Genomic DNA, 17,988 nt, shown 5'->3' on the forward strand with positions numbered 1-17,988 from the left:
GGGAGCCCTAGCAACTGTGCCCCGCCCCACTCTGGCCCTGACCCGCATCCATTGGCTGACTGGCTTAATCTAAGTCAGGTATTGGTCAGCCTGTAGCCGTTCAGAAAGAGTGCCCACCCTCCTGTGTAGGTAAGAGGGTCTGAGAGTAGCGGTGTTCTGGCAATGGGGAGGGTACTTCTTCCCAACCGTCGCTTATCCAAACGGGTGGACTGCAGTGCTCTTTGAATTACGTCTAACTACCTCTACCAGCCGCTCCTCCGAGGGCTGGAGGTAGAAAACCGTATGAAACGGCCTTAGGGGGTGCGTGTCAGCCCATCCACCCAGGAAGTCGAGGCACTTCCTCACTGGTGGGAAGAGCGGGAAGCAGAGGGTGGTGGTGTCTTCAGGGGAAGGTTAGAGATGGCCCTGTTCGTGAAAGATACAAAGGGGCTAGAGAGCACGGTTTTGTTGCATTTATCCATGCATTTAACATTTACTGAGCACCTATTATGTAAGTGGACTATAGTGAGGGTTAAGCTTGTGGCCCAGATTTCCACAAGCCTTAAAAGGAGAGGGAGAGAAACTATGCATGATCCAGCTCCAATTCTGTGCGAGGAATAAATACTGCAGAAGAGTTAGGCCCTAAGGATTTTAGAAGCGCAGAAAGTGTTGAAGGAGTATTTATGGCAGTGGGGATGGCTCTTGAGCGGGACCAAGAAAAGCTTGTGGAGATATGGAGGGAAAAGAAGTCTTTGCGGGAGCTCAAAGAGGGTGAACTGAGTGGTGAATGTCAGAAATTAAGAGTATCTGGCCAGAGGAGATACTAATGGAGTAACCCTGAAGAACAGTTAGGCCCAGATCCCGGAGGGTCGTTGGTGCCAAGCTCAGCTTTGAGCTTATAGGTAGATCTTACTGATGGTAAAAATTCTCCAATGCACTTTACAGTGAGCACAAGAGCTTAGACTTTATCCTCAGGGCAGTGGGGAGGCATTGCAGGGCTTTAAAGCAAAGGAGTAACAATCAGATTTGTTTTAGAAAGATCAATGCAGAGAATGGGTTGCAAATTGGGAGGAGGAGACCAATCAGGAAGCTTCAGTAAGAGGGAAGGATTACTGTGGCCCGAACAATAGAGAGGTAATAGGAATGAAGAGGAAGGGGGTGGATTCCTGAGACGCTTAGAACTAAAAAGAACTGAACTTGGTGCCTGGTTGTGCAAGGAGGAGAAATGAAGGATGCCTTTTAAGTTCCTGGCTTGACAAACAGAAAGAAGAGGAAGAAGGGTTTTAGGAGAGGGTAAGTTCTGGGCCTGGTGAGTGTGAGGTGCCAGTGGGACTTGCAAGTGGAGGTGTTCAGGAGTTGCATATGCGTGACTGGCCTTTGTAAGATAAGTCGAAACTGGCATTAAAAGTGTGGTAGTCTGTAGTGCCTTACAGTTGGCAGCCACACCACTGGGTTGATTCGTTGGGCTTCCCAGAGAGTATATGTTATGTACGAAGAGAAGAGGGCGTCAGACAGAGCCCTGAGAACCACTCAAGTCAGAGGGTCTGGCAAAAGACAATGAACCTGCAAAGGTAATTGAGTTGAAGTGCCCAGAATGGTAAGATAATCAGTCATAGAATGTGGTGTTTCAGAAGCCAAGGGAAGAAAGTTTCGAAGGCTGACTAATTACATAAAATAAGATCTAAAAAACCCCACTGGATTTAGAAACGAGGATGTCGGTGACCTTTGCAAATGCAGTTTCAGTGGGGTGATGGGAGCAGAAGTCAAATTACAGCGAGTTAAGAACTGAGTGGGAAGGCGAGGAAGTGAGGACTGCGTGTACAGGACACTTTCAAGAAGTTGGCTCTTTAGGAGAAAAAAGAGCAATACGTAGGAGACAGGTTTTTATTCAGATGGGAGAAATGCTGTTGGCATTGATCACCTAAAGGGAAAAATAAAATTATAGAGAAAAAGAAACAGCCTCAAAAAAAAAAAAGTAACATGTCAGGGGATCCAAAGCATTCGTGGAAAAATTCACTTGGAAAGGTAGGGGGAACATTTGCAATGTGACAAATAGGAAGCATGTGAGATCAGTACATTCATAGGTTTGATGGCAAGAAGTTGAAGGAATTCTTTTTTGTGTTTGTTTTGGGAGTGCAAATATCCACATTTTTCTAAACTTATTTTTGTATTGAGGTGCATACAATTCACAGATCTTAGTGTACAACTCAATAAATTTTGAGATGTGCCTACACTCATAACTATCACTCAGGAGGGAATTCTAGTTTGATGATTTCTGTTTCCTCTGTGAAATGGGGACATGATGTCAGCCAGAGAGAGTGAGATTGGACATGCCAAATTGGAGAAGAGCAGAGAAAGACTGAAAACAGCTGCAATGGAAAATGGGCAGCATACCAAATTCTGGGCAGTTATGAGGCCTGTTGAGGTTGGTGACTATAGGTTTGTAGCAGTAGCAGTCTGCATGGTTGTGTGATGGGTATATTTCCCCCAACAATATTCAGCCGTCAAATGGTGGGTGCAGAGAGGTTAGTTGAACTGATCCAGGTTTGGGTTTTATCAGGCTGATGAAATGGAAGGACAAAGGACAAGGAAATTGAGAATCCTGGCAAAAAGTTGAGATGATGGGTCTTAGACCCTAAACTGTATAGGAAAGTATAAAGGTGTTATGGGTAGGGGGTCCCAATGAAGTCAGAGAACCATATCTTGGAGAGCTTAATGAGAGAGTTGTGATCAGCAAGTGGAGTAATGAAGCTTGAGTAGTTCCAGGTGATGCTTAGGTCTGGGGTGTGGCTATGAGAGTGCATGGCTAAAGTAGAGTCCAGAAAAGACACCCAAAATGTTGACATGGCCATTGAAATGCCTCTGGATTATGGCAGGACTAGAGGGAAAAGGGAAGAGAATGTTGTGAGCTAGATACCAAAGTCCTTGATGAATGAAGTAGGTTTCCTGGCATCTGTAGATGTCAACATGAGGAATAAAGGTCAGCACAGCTGAATGGCATGACCCTCAAAGTAGCAAGGATTTTCCCAAAATGAGATGGAATAAGGAACTAGGTTGGGCTTTCCTGAGGATACACCAACTCTGAGCTCCTTGGGGTGTAAGGGTGTATGCAGCCCCCACCAGGGAGGGCTTGCAGAGGTGGTGCTCCAGGGTGGAGACAGCTTTCAGGCAGTTGGAGGTAGACAGAGCAATGGTGGGGAAGCTATGGATGGAGGAGACTGCTGTCAGAAACAAAAGCTTTTGGCAACAGAATAAGAAGGTTGGGAAGGTGTGGGGAAAATTGAAGTTCCTATGGCCAGGATCCTCACCTGAATTTAAACTACTTGATGATGTAACTGGCCTACTACTATGCTAATGCCTCCACACCCATAGGCAATGAGCTATTATTTACTGAGTCACTATATAAAGAGCTTCTGCCCAGTGCTCTGGGTGGAGGCAGAGGCGGAGGAGTACAGACCTGCAGACTGTTGGATGCAGAGGTAATTCCAGTGCTCGACCTATTGCCAGGAGAGCAGAGTAATAAACCCTTTTACCTCAAGAACATTCCATTGTCATTTCTCAGTCTCACTGAATCCGTAGTGAGCTTGCCCAGGGCTGAAACCCATTCACAAGATAGAAGGGAAAGAAGGGTAGGAAATCAGGTCAAGGAAGATGAAGCATTGAGCAATGAAGGGATGAGGAGAATGTGAGTAGAGAAATTATGGTTGACCTCAAGTTACATTTTGTGGGGAGAGCATGAGAGTAGGTTCTGGGGAGTGGAGTAGGGGGCAGAAGTGAGTCTGGTGAGAGGAAAAGTGGGGTGTGTTGGTAGAGAATGAGGGTAGATCTGGGGAGAGAATTAAGGCGGGATTTTTGGCAAGAAGAAGATGGGGAAAAGATGGTCTATGGGGAGAAGATGGAAGGGAAGGCGACTGTGAGGAAAAGATGGGACGGACGGAGTCTGTAGGCAAGGAGTCTGTGAAAAGGGTTTGAGTGGGAAGCAGAAGGAAGGAGGTCTGTGCGAAGGAAGTGACAAACTGTAGAGCATATGCCCTGAGGTAGAAGTAAAGGTGAGGACACCCTCTTTGGCCTTCCAGGTTTGGAAGGAGAATATGTCTCTCTCTCTGCCTCTCTGTCTCTGTTCTCTCTCCTTTCCTCCCTCTCTCTGAATGGGCAGCTGAGAGTGAGGAATCAGGATGGGAACCAAGAAGGCCTCTGTCCCGTTCCTGCAGGTGGAGCCTGCAGGAACAGGAGACATTGATGGCCTTGTTGTCTCTGAGGCCATGTGGGGACAGTGAGCCAGGCAGGCAACCCAAGCCCTGGAGGCTTCTTGCTTTTAGAAATGTGCCTTTTCCCCCTCTGAGAAATTATATTTAGAAACAAGAGCTAGTGACCTCTGATTCTTAATAGCTCTTCTCCCTTGCTGCTAAGGGCGTTTGGCTTAGCAAGAGCTAAGGTTTTTGAGATTTTGTGATTTTAGTTTCTCTGCATGAAGAACCATTTGGCTGCTATAGAAATGATTTATGGATGAGTCCAGATTTATTAATCACCTCTGAAAATAGAGAGGAAATTAAAAACAGAGAGTCCACTCTGGGCTGAAGATAAAGTAGATTTGTTGTCCTTGCAGAGGGCCTTGCCAAGGTTAGAAGGCCACAAACAAACCAATTTGGACCAAGGTTTCCAATCTGGATTTTAATTTCATGTGCCTTGATTTCTCAGACCGTTTTCTCTCCAAGGTGAAATAATGATTTTTAATTGGCTGCCACTTACAGAGAGATTCCAGGAAGCATGATGGCAAACATATATTTTTCTCTGGCATTTCGTGTGTGCTCCAGTTCTTATGATCAAGCTGGTAAAGCTGACTTTTATTGCACGCTGCATGCCATGATCGGTTGACTATAAATTAAATCCTCTTTTCCAAAAGCCATTTTCCATTAGTGCTAATTTGTTTGCTTCTCATTTCCACTGATCATTAGAGTCTCTGGTTGTGAGCACCAAATTGGAAATAATTTCTTTGACATTTCAAAAAATTTTCTCCCCTTCTTGAATGCCATTTGGCTATAGCTAAAGAACATTATGGTTTGCAGAGGAACAGTTCACTTCAATTACAATTTAACTGACCGTTCATGGCACTGATTCCATCCTTAGTGCCCAAAGATGACACGGCTGCTGACACTGCTATTTCCTGTCATCGCTGTAAAATGCCTCATAGGCTGCACTGGCCTTCTTGGGTCGAGGTGCTGCCACTCTGCATGTGGCAGCTTTGGAAGTTGGTAGTTTTGTGGACATTCATTTATAACCATCTAAACAGATGCTGGCTGATTTCTTCATCCATCCACCCAGCAAGCATTCAGTAAACATCTATTTTGTGCCAGGCATTATGCCAATCCATCGGGGCATGGAGATAGGAAGACCAATCCCTGCTCTTGAGGAACTCACACTCTAGGAGGAGGGATGGTTAGGTTCTACAGCACAGTAAGGTACATTGGAGAGCCTTCAGTTGTCTTGGGGAATTAGCCAAAGGGCTAAAAGGAGGCTGGCCATTCCTGAAGGCAGGGCAGCATGGAGATGCCGAGGGCCCTGGAAGGGCAGGGGGAGTATGTGGAAGTAACAAGATGAGGTCAGCCTGGAGCCATGTTTTGAAGGGCCTCATGTGCCATGTGGAGTTTAGACTTTATCCTGTAGACCAGAGGGAGAAATCTGGGGATGAAGAAGGGAGAAAGTATAGAAGCTTGAGGGAAAGGTAGTCAAGGAAGGCTTTATTTCTGTATTGATTTGGTTTGGTGAAGATTGAGTAAGGGTTTAAGAGGAGTCCGAGGAAATGGAAAGATTGAGAATGGAGGGGCAGAATCTAGTGCACAGAGAAAGGCTGGGTGCTGATATGGTGAGGCTGAGAATGGAGGGGAGAGAAGGGAGTCGCGATTAATGGTCTCTATAATCTCTGTGAAAATTATCCGGTCCTCCCCCTTGAGTCCTTCCCCTCTTTTGTCCTCCACAACCAGCCAGTCACAGGTCCTGGTCTTCCCACCCATGTGGCATTTCTGCTTCTCCCCAGCCCTGTGTGGTCAGCATATTTTGCCAAGATGATATTTCCATAACACTCTTTTCTTGTCACTTGACTTAAAGCCCTTCAGTGCATTCACATTGGCCTCAGGATAGAGTGTAATTGCAGCGGAGGATATAAGGCCCTTCATTCTCTGGCCTCTGCCTATTTTCCCAGCCTCATCTCTTGCTACTTCCATCCTCACCCCATGTTCCAGCCATTCTAAACAATCTCAGCAATGAAAATAAGAGCTAAGCTTTATTAAGGGTTTTCAAAGTTAGGTAGTTTATTGACCCTTATGAGGTAATTATTATCACCTCTTCTCAGGCAAGAGAACTGAAACCTAGAAAGGCTAAGTAATTTGCATAAGGTCATACAGCTGAGAGGTGGGAGATCGTCCCACTCATGTCTGTGTTCCTAACCACTACACTGTACTGCTTCTCACTTGCAATTCTTTTATAGGCCTTATAACTCTCACCTCTGAGCCTTTGCATGTTCCATTCCCTCTACCTGGAATACAGTTTCCTCTCCTCTTAACCCAATTAGCTGCCTTTCAGCCTGATGGCATCTCCTCTGGAGAGCCTTCCATAACAGCTACCCGCTGAACCAAGGCTGGGTTAGATGTCCCTTCCACATTCCTAAAGTATCCTGTGCTTAGTCCATCATAGCACTTACCACACTGTTGGGGCTAAATTGCTGATTTACAGCCCTCTCTATTCCACCCTCAAACTGTGTACCCCTGAAAGAAGGAACTGTGTATTTTCTTCATGTGTACCCTAGAGGCCTGGCACAAGGATGGAACATACTTGCCTCTCACTATTTGTTGAACTTCATGTTTAAAAGAGTTGCTCATAATGAGTTTGGAGGTGGGGCAGAGGGACTCCTAATCATGTTTGAGGCAACTTCCTGAGGACTTAGATATGTGACAGGCACTGGAAACTCAAAGATGGGGCAAAGGGAGGCAGCAAGCAGGGATGCAGGCCGACCAAGAGAAGATGTCATGGTAGAGAGGCATCAGGGAAGAACGTGTTTCAAGTAGGAGGAATGGTCACTGATGTTAGCTGAGCAATTAGGAGGTTGTCAGGGACGCTGGCCTGAGTGATGTTAGTGTGGGGTCGGGGTGGGCAGGGGCTGGAGAGAGACGCCAGACTGAGCTGGATTGAGGAGAGTCTGGTCAGCGGGAGAATGGAAAAGAGTGTGTAGACTGTTCTTAAGTTCTGCTGGGAAGTGAGAAAACCAGAGAGGTGACTGGAGGGGGACAGTAGGGGGAGGTAAGTGGTTTTTGTTTTAATTTTTGCCTATTTTTGTTGTAGGATAGGCAAGCATTAAGTAAGTTAACAGGAAAAATGCTTAAATAAAGACAGCAGTTGAGATACAGAGGAGGAGGGAGTAGTGGACAGAGTGAGGGCCCAAGGTGGCAGGTGGGTGGATGGAGAGCTCCTGTAAAGGGGAAAGAAGGAAGGAGGGTGGGTGTGAGTACAGGTGTTAAGCAAAGAATGAAGAGGACTGGCAGGACATTCTTGCCTAGTGGCCTATAACTTTTTTGTAAATCCCAAGAGTTGGTCTTTTGGGAACAGATGGAGGAGGTGGGGGGAGGGTAAAGGGCGTGGAATTGAAGGCTTCACAAGCGATTCACAAGTTGAGGATGTAGGTCATGAGTGTGAACACTGGGTTGGTTAGAGGTCATTGGAGTCTAGATTTTGTGCCTCTCCTATGTGCTCCAACAGATCCTGGGATGGCCTCCAGCAGAGCACTTAACCACTTTTCATTAAAATCTCCTGGTTGCCCCATACACGAGAGTAAATTCGAAATGGATCAAAGACCTGAATGTAAGTCATGAAACCATAAAACTCTTAGAAAAAAACATAGGCAAAAATCTCATGGACATATCTCCCCAGGCAAGGGAAACAAAAGCAAAAATGAACAAGTGGGACTATGTTCTATACAGCAAAGGATACCATAAGTAGAACAAAAAGGTACCTACAGTATGGGAGAATATATTCATAAATGATCCGATAAAGGGTTGACATCCAAAATATATAAAGAGCTCACATACCTCAACAAACAAAAAGCAAATAATCCAATTAAAAAATGGGCAGAGGAGCTGAAAAGACAGTTCTCTAAAGAAGAAATTCAGATGGCCAACAGACACATGAAAAGATGCTCCACATCACTTGTCATCAGAGAAATGAAAACTAAAACCACAATGAGATATCACCTCACACCAATAAGGATCGCCATCATCAAACAGACAAACAACAACAAATGTTGGCGAGGTTGTGGAGAAAGGGGAACCCTCCTACACTGCTGGTGGGAATGTAAATTAGTTCAACCATTGTGAAAAGCAGTATGGAGGTTCCTCAGAATGCTCAAAATAGAAATACCATTTGACCCAGGAATTCCACTTCTAGGAATTTACCATAAGAATGCAGCACTCCAGTTTGAAAAAGACAGATGCACCCCTATGTTTATCACTGTACTATTTACAATAGCCAAGATATGGAAGCAACCTAAGTGTCCATCAGTAGATGAATGGATAAAGAAGATGTGGTACATATACACAATGGAATATTACTCAGCTATAAGAAAAAAACAGATCCTCCCATTTGCAACAACATGGATGGAGCTAGAGGGAATTATGCTCAGTGAAATAAGCCAGGCAGAGAAAGACAAGTACCAAATGATTTCACTCATATGTGGAGTATAAGAACAAAAGAAAACTGAAGGAAAAAAACACCAGCAGAATCACAGAACCCAAAAATAGACTAATAGTTACCAAAGGGAAAGGGACTGGGGAGGATGGGTGGGAAGGGAGAGACAAGGGCGGGGAAAAAGAAAGGGGTCATTACGATTAGCATGTACAGTGCATGGGGGGGCATGGGGAGGGCTGTGCAACACAGAGAAGACAAGTAGTGATTTTACAGCATCTTACTATGCTGATGGACAGTGACTGTGAAGTGGTATGTAGGGGGGGACTTGGTGAAGGGGGAAGCCTAGTAAACATAATGTTCTTCATGTAATTGTAGATTAATGATACCAAAATAATAATAAATAAAAAATCTCCTGGTTGCCTTTCGCTCTCTAAGCACCTTGAGGGCAAAGACTGTGTTTGTCATGTCAACCAATCCCAGTGCCAGTGCTTGGCCAGGAGTCGACACCCAGGACATCTGTTTAATTAACTATTGTGTGGAGTTAAGAAAAGTAAAGCACTCATGAGTACAGTGTGTTGGATGTCAGTTTAAACTGCACTTGTCGAGCACCCATTATGTGCAAGGGATGACGCTAACCAAATTAGGAGGTGAAACATGTTGACGCTGAAATCGCCTAGCAGCTCTCAGGTAAACAGGAAGCCTTCGGGGGCAGACATCACAGCGTGAGGAAGGGGCCCGTAAATGCGCACTGAGGCAAGGCTGAGGGGAAAGGAGAGGAGGCCTGACCTTAGAGAAAAAGGAAAGATTTAGAAACAGTTGGGGAATTCAGAGAATGACTTGAGGTGTGGGAAAGCTGGCAGCCTCCTCCTCCCAATCCCACTGGAAGCAGGGACATGGGGTGTGGGCGGGGAGGGAGGTCAGATTTCAGCTGTGGCAGAGTTTAGATGGAAGGTCTTTGGGTTTGAAACTTTATCTTGTGGGAAATGGGGAACAACCAAATAATTTTAAGCAGGGACACCGCTCAGATTTGCATTTTTTCTGTAGCAATTAGGAAGGGGTAAACCTGAAGACCAGTTAGAAGGCTGTTGCAGTAACCATGTGTGGGATGAAGGAGTAAATTAAAATAGTGGCAGTGGAGATTAAGATAAATAGACTGATCTGAGGTAGATTTAGGAGACATAATTGGCAGAACCTGGCCACTTTTCAGATAAAAAGAGCAAGGGAGAGGAATACATCAAAAATAGCTCTTGGGTGACTAGAAGACTGGTGGCCCGGTAACTGACATAGAACCAACTCAGAGGAAGGAGCAGGTGTGAGGGCCTGACGGTGCAGCTTGGGACTGATTGATTTGAAGGGTGTGTGAAACACACTGATGAAGACACCCACTAGTCATTTATATTAGAAGGATCTGCACCTCTGGAGGGAGGCCCAGGCTGAGAATATGGATTTGGGAGTCATGAAGCCTGCAGATGTAATCTGAAGTGATGGGAATGGAGGCGGTCACCCCGGAAATTATGAGCTTGAGAACTGAGAACAGCAAAAAGACCTGAAGAGGATCCAGGCTGAGGTGCAGAACTAGCTGAGGAGTCGGACCAGAACCAGGAAGGAGTTTTGAGAAGAGATCTTCCACAGTCCACCAGAGGTCAGACAAGGTGGGACTGAAAGCCAGCCACTGAATCTGGCAACAGCAGGTTATTGGTGTGGAGTTTTGGAACAGGGGAGAACAGAATCAGTGCTTTTGGTTTAACTGAGAGACCCTGACCTCTGGAGTTCACACAAATCTGAGTTCAACTTCCATTTCCACCCCTTTTTAACTGTGAGATCATTAAAACATGAGCATATCTTTTTAAACCTTCAGTCTGTCATCTGAAAACTGTGGATAGTAATAACTATCTCCTCAGGATCTTAAGAGGATTAAAACAAATAATGTATATAATACATATAATGATATGTGAGTAGCTTTTAATAAACACTCAAAAATGTTAGTTTCTTCTCCTTGCCATCTTTCCTCTCTTTCCTAGGAAAGACACAGAATATTCTCCCTTCAATTTTCGTAGTCAAGAAGCACTTAGATATAGAATTTATCCCAGCAACTGTCTCTTGAAATTGGCACATTTCTCTCCTTTTCCCACTGTTTTCTTCTTTTTAAAATTGTACTTAGTTCGTTTTGATTTTCATTTTATTTTGAAGAATAGTTAAGATAACAATAAATAAGTGGCTGGAAGTACTTGATTAAACATGACTGCCACCTTTTATCTCCCCCCACCTCTCAAAACCTCACCACCATAATGCTACAGAAAGAAATACCTAAAAGGTATTAAGTCCAGAGAAGGAGGTAACAGCAGATGAAAGTTCAACAAATATTAGAAGGTAGAAGGAAAGCGAAGGAATGTTACCTGGCTTGAAACATCCTGAGAAATTAGGACTAAGCGCCAACAAGGGTGATTACCAACAAGAAGCCAGTCGGCTCACCCACTTTACCCTCCACGAGACTGAATGCCTCGGAAGCTCAGTTAGCAAAGGTCAGAAGCGAGGTATGGGGTAAACATGGGAAGGCCTGAAGTCCGCATGCTTTACCCCCACCCCCGAGCTCTTCTCAAAAGCCAGACCACACCTCAAGATCTTTTGCTGCACAGGGAGGAAGGGAACTGACCTGAACGCTGCAGGCCTCCATACCAGGAGCCTCGTGCACAGTCTCAGCGGCAGGGACAAGATGCAGGGTGGAAAACCGAGTGAGGAGAGAAGGGCTGCACGCTGCCCTTTGGCTACCCAGCCCCTCCCCCTCCTCCACTCCCAGCGTGCCGGCGGCCAGGCACTTAGCATCCCCACCCTCTCACCTTCCCTTGGAAAGTAGAAAAGTTTCTCCAAGGGCCCTGAGAACCCCAGGAGGGGGAAAAAATCATTTACTGGCATTTATGGGTTCCTAAAAAGATTAGTCGTTGCCTGATAAAGAAATTTCCAAGAATTGAAGGACATGGTGCCTGACTAGAAGAGCCCACCAAGGGCCTAGTGTAGTAATGAAAAAGATCCGCACCAAGGCGTGACATCATACAATTTAAGAAAAGGATTTAAAAGCATCAGGAGTAACAAAAATAGCCACAAAGGCACAGAATCAGAATGTCAGACTTCTCAACAGCAATAATGGGGAGGCTCAAGCCAAGGAAGTTTATTTCTAACATGGAATTATATACCCAACCAATCTAACATGAGATCAAAATACTTTCAGACTTTGAAGGACACACACATACACAAATAATTTGCATATCTTAGGAAGCTTCTGGAGTCTGTGCTTCAACAAAATGAGAGTAAACCAAGAAGAAAGAAAAGGTAGATCCAGGAACTAGGGCACTGGACAGAGTAGACTGGCAAAAGGAAATCCCAGGACAACATTTGTGCACCAGGCTCAGCGAGCAACCAGTCCAAACTGGAATAGAAAGAAGTCAGTGGGACAGAGGTCTCCAGGAAAGAGATGGAACTGATCAGGAAGGGGCTGAACATTTGGAAAAATCATTGCTACATGTTTGAACATTTGGAAGAAAGTAGCTCTAGGTACTTAGAAAACTACATGATGGAAAAAAAGAAACAATTCCAGGGAAAAGCAACTTAGAAAATGTAACAGTAGTTTACAGCTTGAGTGAACAGATTTTATTTACTTGGTCAACAGTATAAACACTAACTACTGATTTAAGTGTAAATTGTGGAAAACTCTTTGTGAGGTTTAAGAGAAAAAAATGGGGGTTAGAGTGCTAAAAGACAGCTAATTTCTCAACTGTCAGAATAAGAAATAAATACTGCCTGATGTGGATAAATCAAGTAATGTCATGTATGAGTCTGCACAGGCTGCCGTGACAAAGCACTGCAGACTGGGTGGTTTACACCACAGAAACGTGTCATCTCACAGTTTGGAGGCTCCCATCAAGGTGTCTGAGAGGAAGGTGTGGCAGGGTTTCTTCTGAGGCCTCTCTCCTTGGCTTGGTCCCTGCAGAGTGTACCCTCTATGTGTCTGTGTCCTGGTCGCCTCTCATAAGGCCCACCTTAATGACTTCATTTTATCTTAGTTACCTCCTTAAAGACCCTGTCTCCAAATAGAGTCACATTCTGAGGTACTAGGGGATAGGGCTTCAACATATGAATTTCAGGGGTGCAGTGATGGGGACACAATTCAACCCATAGCAAGTAGTATAAACTCACTTGAGGATCTGGAGGTAAATACCTGAAGAAATAGCTAAAAAGGTTGAAAGTGGTTGTCTTTGAAGTGAGATGCGAGATGGTGAGGGCTAAGGCAGGCGCCACTATGTGACTGTTCACTGAACAGCACGCGGGGACCTGGGCCTGGGCGCTTCCGGCTGCAGCCCTCCTGTTCTCCAGCTCTACCACAGCTCGAGTTCCCCAAGGGCCCGCAGTGCCGTGTCTGTCTCCACGTCTCCCTCAGCACCTTGCGTGGTGCCCCATGAGGGCTGGTCACTGCGTATTTACTGAGTCACTGCTGAATCACTATAACCTTTAAAGCTGACATTTGTGGGTTTTCTTCTCCTGTTAAAGAAAAAAAGAAGATAGGGGAAGGCTGAGATTCAAGAAAATCTCCAGGCCCATAATACGGAGCATCCATCTCAAAGCTTCCCACCTGGGGGTCCTAGAGTTGCTGGGTGCATCTCTGCTGTAGCACCTGACCCTAGAAAATGTCCATCCATAGCAGGCCAGGGGAACAGGGTGCTTTCCTGCCTCATGAAACTCGTGGTTGTATTTCAGCCTCACCTCCCTGGAGTCTAGAACAGCCACTCATCCCCATTTTCTTGAGGTCTGTTGAAGGTGGCTATGTCCTCAGAAAGTTAAGTCTACAGACTTAGAGGTGTAATGTCATCCACAGTGACGGATGCCTGATCCAATGAAAGGTTTTGGTCATTTCTGTGTAGGATAGGCCACAGTTACTCACCTGGCTGTTAAGGCTGACAGGATTTTGTGGCTGTCTCCATCCCTGAGGCTATGTGGGATGCCCTTCCTGGGAGCACATATCCAGTGTCCTCTGGGGACCAGTGGAGGTTGGTGTGTATGTATGTCTGTCTCAGCATGCATCAGATTATTACTTCCTAATAAAATTCTGATAGCTAGGCCCCATCAATATCTCAAATACATGTGAGGAAACGTTAATTTAGAATCAATTTTAGGATGTTTCAGACTGTAAAGTCCTTTTAACTAGATCTCTGGCGAAGATGTAGAAGCACTTTATGGGACTGTAAATTTCATGTTGAACAGTCTGAGTGAAATACACATCTCCCCTACATACAAGCTCCTCTCTCCATATCAATCATGGCCCCTGCACGTAATGTTTCACAAATATTCTGTAAATCACGGAAAACCCCATGATAATGTGAAATATGACTTTCACTTGTCTGTTAGACAAAAGAATCACACATGCCTCTTTCCCATCAGCACTAACATTTGTTATGGATAATAACACTTTCAATCACAACTATTTTTGGAAAACGGGTTTATTTTAAACCTTCCCTCCCCCACTGAAAACACTCTCCCAAGGACACAGACTCCTACAAACCACAGCCCATTAATCCAACTACAGAATGGGAACTTTTTCTTCCCACTAACTTTTTTTAAAAGTTCCTTTTAAGAGAGTTAGTATAAAAGCTCAAGGTACAAGGTTAAGGAGAATTTTCCCTTGGCTGACTGGCATAAGAGGGAGCCAGGTCTCTGAAGACCCCAGATCTCTGAGCCGGTATGAAGTGAGGGGTGAGCGAGGCCTGGGTCTTCAGCAAGCAGCGGGAGCCTGTAGTCCTTTTAGTTGCCTGCATCAGCGGAGAAGCCAAAGGGCTAACATTTTAGCTGTTAAATAGGAAGCAGATGTTTACTACCTTGATAGCTTTAATTCCATTACAGCACAGCTAGATCCTCCCTGTTTAAGTAGCAGGTGACCAGTCCTAGAGATGCATTTTGAGTGTCACTACATCCAAGTGGGTGACACAGGCTCACCCCACTTCCAGGTGATTCTAGAAAAGCAAAACCCATAGAGTAACTTAAGGACTTGCATGGTTCTAAATATTGTGGTAACCTGTCTATTTCCCCTCCCTCTATAGCCAACTTCAGGACTGATTCATCATGACTTCTGTGAAGGAGCAGGCGGCAATTAGCCGGCTGTTGAGTTTTTTACAGGAGTGGGACAATGCTGGCAAAGTCACAAGGAGTCACATCCTCGACAGTTTCATTGAAACCAACCAGGGCAGAACTGCCCCTGAACTGGAGCAGGAGTTTTCCCAGGGAGCCAGCTTATTCCTGGTGCGCTTGACCACCTGGCTGAGACTCACGTATCCTTTGCTAAACAGAAAAAAAAAAAAAACGAGGCAGTCTTCCAAAGAGCAAAGGAATGAAGATGGAGAGAGCTCTTCTCTTGGTTCTAAGATATTAGAACAGGACCTCTGGTGATCAAAAGACCAACATCAAAGTCAAGAGCTCCCTCACTCCAGTCTTCCCAACCTATAAATAGATCCTCATTCTTACTCCTAGTCTCTTTTGCTCCCATCAGTTAAAGTGGGTATTCCTTCCATCCAGGGCTAATCTCTCTGTGCTGCGCTTGAATCCCCTCTGATCTCCTCAGGGACTTTATTCTTTCTCCCCTATAGCCTTTGCTTTGGCCTCATTACCTGCTTTTTCATCAGCATTTACATATGCTCAAATCACTTCCATCTTTGAAAATGAAATCCCTTTCTCAATCCTGCATCTCACCCAGCTCCTGCCTTTCGCAGTGAAACTTCTTAGAAGGGTCACCGACCTTCCCTGCCTCCATTGCCTCACCTCCTTTTGCCACCCCCGCACTGCAGTCTGACTACTGTGCGCTCCACTCCACTGATGCAGGTCTGGCCAAGGTTACTGGGGATTTTCTAGTTGCAAAACCACATGACTACATCCTTAGTCCTGCTAAGTGACCTCTCAGTGGCATTTGTTACTCAACCATTCCCACTTCTCAAAACACTCTTCCCTGAAACTATATAATGTCATATGTCAATTATGCCTCAAGAAAAAAAAGAAAAAAAATGAAGCATATATAGACCATATCTCACACACACACACACACCTCCTCCTGTGGTTACTATGATACCAGTTCTCTTGGTTATCTCCTTGCTTTCTGTCCATTCCTTCTCTTCTTCAGCCATCCCTTAAATGTCAGTTGTTCCCTGGGGCTCCATCCACATCCCTGTTCTCTGCTCACTCTCAGATCTCCCTGCGTGACCTAATCTATTGTCAATACCACTCCAGTTCAGGGACTCCCAAGTGTGTACCCCTGCCCAAATGTCTCTCTGGAGTCAGGGTTCCATACCTATTAATCCAACTACCAACTCCACCCATATCCCACTGAATGACTATCGTTCCTGGCTTGGGAACCTAGCTGACTGGGATGCCATTATGTGGGAAGAAAATACAAGAAAAGAAGTGAGGTTAGGGGTATGCAGGTTTAATTTGGGACATGTTGTGTTTGAGGTGCCTGTGCTCAGGAGCCCCAGAGGCTGACTGGGGCTGGAGACACAGGGGGTCACCTTTGGGGTGACAGTTTACATTATGGAATATGAAATATTATTGGGTGACTTGGTGCTCCCTTAAATCTCACACCCGAAGCAAGTACCTCACTTGCCACACTCCAGCCCCAGTCCCTGACCACTGCCCCTTCAAAGGCCCTCCACTCCTCCACCTTCTCCCACTGCTGCTTCTCAGTCACTATTGTGGATTCTTTCCCACCCACCCCTTAAATGTTAGTGGTTCCAAGAATTATTCTGTGTTCTGCCCACTGCTTGCTTACTCAACAATGCCCTTATTCCCCGAGGCCTGGTATCACTCTTCTCTGTATCCTAATGCCAGTCAGAGTGGCTGACATTGCATGGGCACTCAGCAAGCTGAGTGAATGCCTGAATGAACTATGCTTTTTATACACAGCTGTATATTTATTTTCTACACCTGTAATAATTCATAATTTTCTAACTTGTGACCTTGTCAGACAACAGAGAAAAGACCAGCTGAGGTGGCATGATGTTTTAAGTCAGTGACCCTACTTCTCCTCCCCACCTCTCCAGTTAGAGTGGATTTTTAAGGAAAACAAATCAATATAGTATCATTATGTGTGGCAAAACTGACTTCTACCTAATCCCACATAAACCCCAAACCCCCTGTTTAACCTTGAACTTACTAATAAATCAGTAAAACTAAGGATTTATACATTATATGACAAAATTATTAGTTACTGTTTATAGAGTCTTTTTATGCTCTAGACACTGAGCTATGTGATATACAAATATCTCATTTGAGCCTAATATCAAGCCTAATAGGAGGTTGGCATTATCCCATTTTAAAGATAAAGATGAGCCTGAAAACATTGCATAATTTACTAATGTCATAGATAAGGTTTGAAATGGGTCTGGTTGGCCCAAAGCCCATTATACTGTCCACTCTACTTCAATGCCTTCTACCCCATGGACAGTGCAGACCCACAGTTCTACTTCCAACTCTACACAAGGAGATAATCCAAGTGAACAGCCCCACTCCCTCTGTCTACAGGCAGGAAGGCCTTACAGTACAGACTCAGACTCTGAGCTAGGCTGTCTAAGAACTTAGGCTGCCCAGTTCCATCAGTTAACTTTGGGACCTTGGCCAGGTCGTTAACCTGTCTGAGATTGTTTCCTAGTGAGGAGAATGGAAACGCTAATAGCACCCACTGCAGGGTGTGGTGAGGATTAAATGAGACGGTGCAAGCAAAGCAGTTAGCACAGGGCCTGGCACACACTAAAAGCTTAGCACTTGTTAGCTGCTGTGATATTGTGGCAAACTTCTGGAACTAACTGCTGGAAACAATGGACCAGAAATGTGTAGAGAGAGTAGCTATGAAAATAAAAGACCAACCTGGGACAAAGGAAAAAGATGGTGACAGAAGTTGGCTAACCTCACTGGTCCCTGAGGGCAAGAGAAAGAAGGCCCTGAGGCAGGGATGGAGATGGGGCTTTGGAAGAGCAGGGTGGAGGACAGCGTGGGAGTACCACATGGGCTGATAGCCTGGCCCCCAGCTAGTGAGGCAACAGGCAGGGGAGCCTGGCTCCAGAGCAAACACTGCTTTTGCAGTAAAGAGCCTTTCCTAATGAGCCAATCTGTCTCTACTTCTATTGGCATCCTGGGAACCAGGGTGCAGCAGAGATAATTTGCCTCACGCACCCTTCCCCCAACAAAGCACCATTACCTCCAACCCATTACATTAGCCTTTATCAGTCTTGGAAGCTCTCAGTCATCCTCCATGAGCTGCAATAATTTCAGCTAATTTCTTAAGTGTTCTAAGAGCCTGTGATGTGT

At 45.2% G+C, this 17,988-nt stretch overlaps 1 protein-coding gene across 6 annotated transcripts in view; it reads left to right on the top strand.

The window, feature by feature from the left end:
* The first annotated feature begins 8 nt into the window (after window positions 1-8).
* Window positions 9-17,988, top strand: part of ARMH1 (armadillo like helical domain containing 1) — a 46,994-nt gene continuing 29,014 nt past the window's right edge. For 4 of the 6 annotated variants that reach the window (XM_037021962.2, XM_017669349.3, XM_073233806.1 and 1 more), the window contains exons 1-2: window positions 9-129; window positions 14,739-14,966. In XM_037021962.2, the coding sequence (XP_036877857.1) occupies window positions 14,761-14,966 (206 nt within the window). In that variant the 5' untranslated portion in view covers window positions 9-129; window positions 14,739-14,760. Of the gene's footprint in view, window positions 130-7,737; window positions 7,831-13,590; window positions 13,692-14,738; window positions 14,967-17,988 lie in introns of those variants that run through there. The other 2 variants (XM_073233804.1, XM_073233805.1) reach the window with 2 other exon arrangements.

Source organism: Manis javanica, chromosome 4 (assembly GCF_040802235.1).
Source record: "Manis javanica isolate MJ-LG chromosome 4, MJ_LKY, whole genome shotgun sequence".
Classification (NCBI taxonomy): domain Eukaryota; kingdom Metazoa; phylum Chordata; class Mammalia; order Pholidota; family Manidae; genus Manis; species Manis javanica.